Raw genomic sequence first — 8372 nt, 5'->3', positions numbered from 1 at the left:
GTTATTGATGTGGAACTCCTGCGAGAAAGAACAACATCGTACCTCCAGGTGTGACAAGATGCTTTTGTGTTCGCACCGATTCCTTTGTCACACACCTTCCCGAAGGAAGGCTAAGTGGCCAGTTAAAGGGGACGCCCCCTGCTGCTCATCATTCAGAAGGTGATCAATACTCACAAAGGGAGGTTATTGATATGCCACATTTTCACCTAGCCTGACGTAACTGAGAATGCGGCCACACGTAGGCTCAGTGCACGCACACACACGCACACATGCTCTCTATGTATGCTCTACACTGTACACTCTACACTGACTATTGTATTTCTTATAAACAAACAGAAAGTAGAGTTTGGCTTGCCAATCCTTGTAACCTGAGTATTCAGAAATTATTCTTGCAGGTTGTTGCATGTTTTTTAGGGCTGTGAATAACATTTTCAAGATACCCGATTGGAAAAACTGTCATGAATGCGTGACTTTCCATAAAAACTTTCTGTGTTATATGACTAGATTTGTCACAGGAAATCATTGTTCATTACAACATCTACAGTTCTAATGAACTTAAAAATAAATAACATCTTTTTGTCTGGCAAAACATCAACAACATCTTTAATGTGGTTACTCTCAGTCAAATTATTTTTCTCAGATTTTTTTTCTTAAGAATGTAAATATGACCTTTTTTATTATTAGTGTGTTTTACTTATAAAGTAATATTTAATTGTTGTTGGGCTTCATTGATTATTAAATCTCACCATACAAAGATTGCAAATGACTTAACATTTGTCAAAACATTGACTTTGGTGCGCTTTATATTTAAGGAAATCACACAAAGTATCAAAATCCTAAAATGTGAAATTAAATAAATATATATACTGTGTTTAATAACTTTATTATTAGAATAACATGTAATATAACTTACTGTAAGTCAATGAAGTAACCTTGGCAGCCCTAGAAAATACATTAAGGTAATTGTTTTGCATAAAGAGAGCACTGTTAATTCTACCAACAATAATTGCAGGGTCAACAAAAAAATCGGAATGTTTTTTTGCAGTGCTAAAGATTTATCCGTTTATGAATTTGACAGCACAGCACAGACAAAAATGTATTGCGACTGCTCTTTCTGGAAGTACTGTATAGTGACCCAGATAAAGAGAATGCATTATTGATGCACAACGAGGGCTCTTTTTATTTAAGCGATCAATTCAGCGCATTCAGACTGAGTCCGTCTCTACAGTGCCACAGGACACCTGCTGAAGCTTTAATATCTGACCAGTCAATATCTGTAGCCTTTCACACCAGAGAGAGAGAAGAGCAAGCACAGCATCATAGTCAACTGCTGTTAGCCATAAAAACAGCACTGTAACGCTGTACTTACAGAGTGAACATCATAGTGTATGTATATATATGAATATGTACAGTTGTATTATGCATGTGTGTTTTATCAAATGAATTGTGCGTGCATACTGCACTCATCCTTAGGTTACAATGTAAAAGGAAAACAAATGTTAAGAACTGGAAGTGAAACTCTATTAGTGACAACAAAATGCCTTGTGTCATGTCTTCTGCTTTAGCAAAGAGTTCACAAAAAACATCCGGCCCAGTACTAGTCTAGCTGGGGGGGCAATGATATTCTGGTTGGGCAATTTTTTTAGTAATATAGTAATTTTTGTCTTTTTTTCAGTTTTTTGAATCATCATGTTTATTGGATATTACATGAAAGAAATATGTAATATTTATTTTTTTTAATCGTCAGCTGGACAGTTTAGTAGGAGCCAAAGGAAAATCTGGAGGAGCAATAACCCCTAGACCCGGCCCTGAAAAAAATAAAAGACACTTGATGTGAAGCCATTTTTGTACAGTTTCCAATGGAATCCAGGATATGCATACATTACTTTCTCTTCCACATTTTCTTATGTTAGGTCAAAGTGATTTAAAAATAGAGGCTATAAAATGCATAATCCAATTAAAGATCTATACATTCTTTTTTTTAAATATTAAAAAAAGTTTCATCAAACCATTAACTTCTATCACTTTAAGAACAAAGAAAAACAGAAGGTGAGTCTTTCATTATGAATATTTTACTATAGATGGTTTCAAAGTGACAACATAAATAAACGTTACTGTGCATGCGCACGTTTGTGCACTGCAGTTAACTTCCAGTACACATTCACAAACAATAGAGTGCCTGTAGATTATTTCTTATAACAAGCAAAAGAAACAGAGAACCATTCGGCTAAACTTGTCTCTCCAATATTTTTAATTTAGACTGCGATACCAAGCTCAACCGCTAGATGTCAATGTCCCATACAGTTTCTTTAAATGCCACAAAATTACAGGACCCATTCAACAAACATTTTGTTGAACAAAATTCAACAAATCGTTTATTTAACACAATTGTTATACAATGAAATAATAATACAAATTAATATTAACGTAAATAAAATATAAATAGTAATAAGTAAGGGATAATGTACAGGCAGCCGGTTGTTATCGCAGAAATAAGCCCCGACAGTGTGATCAGGATCTTGTATCACACTGAAGGGGCTTATTTCGCGATAACAGCTGGCTGCTTGTACATTATCCCGCTTATTACACGGCTACTTGCCACATGAAAAAAAACTGGACATAAAATGTGAATTTGAAATATTTTATTAGCTCATTTTTACCGAATTCAGACCTTCCGCGAGGAAAAGCCGTTTCGTTTCGGTTTTAAAGTAAGAAATGACGTTCAAACATCACAAACAGGCAAATTGGTTTAATCATTTGTAAATATAATGTCATATATGTTATTAAAAGACATATTTATAATACATTTTTGTATAATAATATTAAACTGCCCCTCTTAAAATTATTTGCAGCATCTGGGTTTTTGTGTTATTATGGTGTTATTAGTTTTGAGCGGTTGTAATTTGAAAATAACAACCCTTGGAATGTTGCGACTGGCCAATCAGAATCAAGCATGAGCCGTGTAATAAATAGTAATAGCGTATTAGGGGCCTATTAGACACTAGCCAAACACAATCTGGAAGTTAACTGCGGGTCAGACGCACGTGCGTCCGATGAAACTCGGCCGGTTCATCATTGGCAACCACGTCATCTATCCAAACGAGTTTCGTTAACAAAGTTCAGGTGGAGCCGGAGCTCATAATCAAACTCGGCTGGTTCGCTACCAGCAATCACGATTTTCACCCTATCAGCTCAAGCGAGCCTCCGCATAAATAAGACCAGAATTCTTACCTGCACCTTCTCTACAGTAATGCAACATTGCAACATGTCAGAGACACCGACATCAGTCGCCAACGACAGCCCTACCGCTCAGGATTCTCCTGCGCATTCGAGCGCTTTTCAGCGTTCCAGTCCCGGCACGGATGCAGCTAAGGAGCCCGAGGCTACACCACGAGGCCGCCAGCTTCGTCGGTCCGCACAACGTGCTTCGAAGCGCCACTGCACTGCCTCGCCGCGCCCAACCGGGCAACAACTTCTCTCGCCAGCGTCGTCGTACGCTTCAGCACTTACGGCCATCCCAGCCATCGGGAAGTGGACCGTCGCAGGCTTGCGTCAAGCTTTGGCCAAGTGGGACGTCATCCCCAGCAAGCGGCACAGCAAAGCAGAGCTGTACAGCCTATACTCCTCTTTGCAGACAGAGGCCCCGCCTTCGACCTCAGAAGAGACGAACCAGGATCCCGGATCGTCTAGAGCGCAGCCAGGCCCTTCCACTTCGACAGCGAGGCAAGACTCCCAACCACCATGCCGCCGCAGCAGGCCGTCTGCAAGTCTGGGCCGCGCCCCAGAGGAGCAGCTTTTGCCGCCAGCCGCCTTCCAGCTCAGTGATTTGGAGGAATCGTTTCCGGATCCAAATTTCTGCAACTACCAGGACAACGCAAGCCGGCCTTCAAGGGCGGTTCGACAAATTATCAACCCCTCCCCCCACATCACTCCAAGCTCCTGGACAGCGGCTCCGCAGTTAACACCTAACGCGAGGCTGCCTCCGTTAGCGTCCCAAGCCCAGGTTTTAGGTTTTCCTCCCCTCACCCAAGGGTACGGCCCGTCCTACTTCCCTCAGGTCCCCGTCATGGATGCCGCTGCTAACGTGAGACTGCCTCCATTAGCCGCTCCATTGGCTGCTATTCCCTCCCTCCTCTCTCTACCACAGGCACGCCCAAGTTTCTCACTGGCTACAGCAACATCCATGCCGGTGCCATGCAACGGCCCGGTCCTGGAACCACCCCCCGTCTCCACAAGCATCAGGACGCAGATTTTGGCAGGTGCGGACATAGATTTATTTCAACTTCTATCACCACTTTCACCCCCGTCAGCAGATCGGCAGATTTCTTACGGCGACCTTTCGTTTACTTTCAAGAACGCATCCCACAGTCACTCCCGCACTCTGTCCTTCCCAGAATTCACCATGGCATTTTCCCGCTTCACTGACGTGGTATGCACGGTGTTCCCTCACAGGAGGCGTGAGCTCGGCGACTATCTCGCCATAGTCGCGGAGCTCGCGCTTTCCTATGGGGGGCACATTTTTACTCGTATCACAAGCTGTTTTCAGCAAAATGCGCCATAAGGGTGGCTCAGTGGAACCAGTGCCCCTACTGGGGAGCACTGGACACTGGGCTCCACAACAGGGTGTTTTTGGGCGTACAAAATATATCTTGCGCGGTGTGCCGCTCCGTATCACACAACACCACAGCTTGTCCCCTGGTCACTCCCGCCATTCCCCCTGGCGAAACTATGCCTCCTCCCGTTTCCACCGCCCACTTCCCGCGCCTGCCAAATCGCCAAGCCTTCCCAGTCAAGCCTGACACCATCAACACCTCAGCTTACGAGGTTTGCAGAAGCTTCAACGCAAACAGGTGCACAAGGCAACGCTGCCGGTACCTACATGCTTGCACCTATTGTGGCGGCGCCCATGCGCGCATAGTTTGCCCAGTCAGTAAAGCAGTCAATAAACCATCTAACAAATATCTCTCGACTCCTGTCAATTTTTTACACCTAGCTTCCAAATTATCTCTCCACCCTGATCATGCATTCACAGATTACCTTTTAAACGGTTTCTCTCGAGGCTTCAATCCCGGCATTATAAACCCACTTTCCTACAGCCTCATATGTCCTAATCTCCAGTCGGCACTCGCCGAACCCGAAACCGTCGATCTCCTCATCAAAAAAGAGATTGACGATAAATTCATGATCGGCCCTTTTTCCGCCCCACCGTTTTCTGTTTTCCGCGTCAGCCCCATCGGCGTTGCCACGCGAAAATTTTCGGGGAAAAAGCGCCTCATATTTGATCTCTCGTCCCCCCACGGCTCCCCCTTTCCAAGCATCAATAGTTTAATTCCGCTCGAAGAATTCGCTTTACATTATCACGATATTGAGCAAGCCATCACTTTGATTAAATTGGCCGGACGCGGCGCCTGGCTAGCCAAAGTCGATATCACCTCCGCATTCAAAATCATGCCAATACATCCACAATTTTGACACCTGTTCTGCATCCGTTGGCGTGAAAAAATCTATTTTTCTGTACGCCTCACTTTCGGATGCAGAAGTAGCCCAAAGATTTTCGACATGTTGTCAGAGGCAATCTGTTGGATTCTCTCTAACAACTACGCCATCCCTTACCTCATACATCTACTAGACGATTTCTTAATCATCTCGCCGCCCGATTCCGTCCCGGCAGCACATCTTTCCAAAGTCAAAGAAGTCTTAGCGAAACTCGGCGTCCCTCTCGCACAAGAAAAAACAGCGGGACCCAGCACGTCCATCGAATTTCTAGGCATTAAGCTCGATACGCTCAAATTCCAAGCTTCTCTGCCAAAGGAAAAGATCGATAGGACGATTTTGATCGCTTCATCCCTCATAGACACGCCGTATTGCTCTAAACGCGAGCTACTATCAATTCTCGGCCACTTAAATTTCGCGATGCACATCATCCCGCAAGGTCGCCCGTTCGTCGCGCATCTCCTCTCCCTCGCATCTTCCGCTCACGCACTAGAGGATTCGATCCATATAACCAGCTCTTGCAGCGACGAGCTCAGTCTATGGATCAAATTCCTCAAACAATGGAACGGAATGTCCTTCTTTTACAATGACATGGTCTCTCTCCCCATCGACATACGCCTATTTACCGACGCAGCTCCTTCCGTCGGTTTCGGGGGATTTTACCAAGGCCGCTGGTTCGCGTCCACATGGCCCCCCCAGCTCACAAGTCTACCGCAGCCTCTTGCGTCATCAGCACTTTTTGAGCTGTACCCACTTGTCGTAGCAGCATATTTATGGGGGAAAGAATGGTCCGCCTCCAGCATTATAGTCCACTGTGACAACGAAGCAACGGTACATTGCATCAACAAAGGCCGCTCCCATTCACCCGCCTTAATGCCTTTTCTCAGACGCCTTATATGGATCTCAGCTTGCGAGCAGTTCATTCTGACAGGCAAACACGTCCCCGGGTCCAAAAACCAGATAGCTGACGCCCTTTCCCGCTTTTCATTTCAGAAATTCAGGCTGCTGGCGCCGGACGCGGATCCCCTACCAACGCCTGTCCCTCCATATTCGGAATTAATCTTCAAGTGAACCACCCTCTAAAAGCCATGCTAGACGCCTCCCTCAACTCCATCATTCAAGCCGTTTCCCCCAGGACCCTACTTTCTTACCTTACAGCATGGAGGAATTTCAAAACGTTTCACCGCTCATACAACCTCCCCTTCCCGGATTTCTCTCTCCTCTCCATCACTTCATTCATCTCCTTTCTCAACACAACAAAAAATCTCCAAGCCAGTTCAATTAAAGGATACCTGAGTGGAATTCAGTTTTTTCACAAATTAATCTTCAACACACTCTCCCCAACCATAGCCAGCCCCCAAGCATCCATGCTCATCAAAGGCATCCAGAGAGCCCAACCCACCCACCCGGACGCCAGACAACCAATCACCATAGAAATTCTAACAAAATGCATTTCCACCCTTCGCAGAGGCTATCACACCAAGCACACCGCACGCACACTCGACGCCATGTTCATTTTGGCCTTCTTCGGTTTCCTCAGATGCTCAGAAATCACCACCACGTCCAAATTCGATCCCTCAGTTCACCCCACCTTTTCGGATCTATCAGTGCTCGATTCGGAAACCATTTCATTTTTTATCAAGCGAAGCAAGACCGACCAGGCCGGGAGAGGCCATTTCATCTATATCTTCAATCTCAATTCCCCAATCCAGCCTTATCAATCCCTCCTAGCCTACATCCGCTTCAGACGATCACAAGTTAAATCTCCATCCGAACCCCTCTTCGCAGATGATTTAAATCACCCCGCCACACGTTTCTGGTTCCAAAAACATCTTAAATCCGTTTTGCTCCATACCGGCATCCCAGCAGATCACTTCTCTTGCCATTCTTTCCGCATCGGCGCAGCAACCACGGCTGCCCAAAAGGGCCTCTCACAGCCCCAGATACAAGCGCTCGGCCGATGGTCATCCAAAGCTTACAAAAGTTACATCCGAACAGACCGCGCCCTCATCAGAGAAGCACACCGGAACTCGAATCGTCTAGCATCAACCATCTTCCAAACTTCTCCATCAAACCACCAGCAGTAGTGACGCACCGTTCAACCCACAGGAGCCCGGCGCGCATCTCGTACTCAGCTAATTGGACCTCACCTCTCCAGAATTCAGTTCACCGCAGCAACTGCCCCCACAAGCACCTGGGCTTCCATCTCACACTCCGCCGAAGCAGACACCAATGCTACAGAAGCCAGTATCGCCGCAGCGACCGCCCCCGCAGGGGCCCGTGCTTCCTACTCGTGCTCTGCCGCAGCAGACACCAATTTTACAAAAGCCAGTATCGCCGCAGCAATCGCCAATCAGGGACCAATGCCTCTTCCTTACTCTGCCGCAGCAGACCCCCTCATAGCCCCTGAAGCCAGTATCGCCGCAGCGACCGCCCACAGGGGCCCGTGCTTCGTCCCTTACTCTGCCGCAGCAGACTCCCTCATAGCCCGCGAAGCCAGCATCGCCGCAGCGACCGCCCACAGGGGCCCGTGCTTCGTCCCTTACTCTGCCGCAGCAGACCCCCTCATAGCCCGTGAAGCCAGCATCGCCACAGCGATCGCCCCACAGGGGCCCGTGCTTCGTCCCTTACTCTGCCGCAGCAGACCCCCTCATAGCCCCCGAAGCCAGCATCGCCGCAGCGATCGCCCCACAGGGGCCCGTGCTTCGTCCCTTACTCTGCCGCAGCAGACCCCCTCATAGCCCCCAGAAGTCAGCATCGTCACAGCGAACGTCCCTGCAGGGTCCCGTGTTTCCATCCCGTGCTCTGCCACAGCAAACCAATTTCCAGAACTCAAGATCACCAAAGCAACATCACCCATCACGCTTCAGGAAGACTAG

The 8372-nt window shown here is 46.9% G+C and overlaps 1 protein-coding gene across 1 annotated transcript; it reads left to right on the top strand.

The window, feature by feature from the left end:
- Nucleotides 1-4728: 4728 nt before the first annotated feature.
- On the top strand, nt 4729-7645 carry LOC130555308 (uncharacterized). Its single transcript, XM_057335415.1, has 3 exons — nt 4729-4850; nt 5538-6324; nt 6477-7645. Exons 1-3 carry the CDS (start codon nt 4729-4731, stop codon nt 7578-7580), a joined length of 2013 nt encoding a protein of 670 aa, XP_057191398.1. The 3' UTR covers nt 7581-7645.
- Nucleotides 7646-8372: the final 727 nt, after the last annotated feature.

Source organism: Triplophysa rosa, linkage group LG6, assembly GCF_024868665.1.
Source record: "Triplophysa rosa linkage group LG6, Trosa_1v2, whole genome shotgun sequence".
Lineage (NCBI taxonomy): Eukaryota > Metazoa > Chordata > Actinopteri > Cypriniformes > Nemacheilidae > Triplophysa > Triplophysa rosa.
Note: the sequence above shows the minus strand (reverse complement) of the source record. Positions and strands in the feature narration are given on the sequence as shown.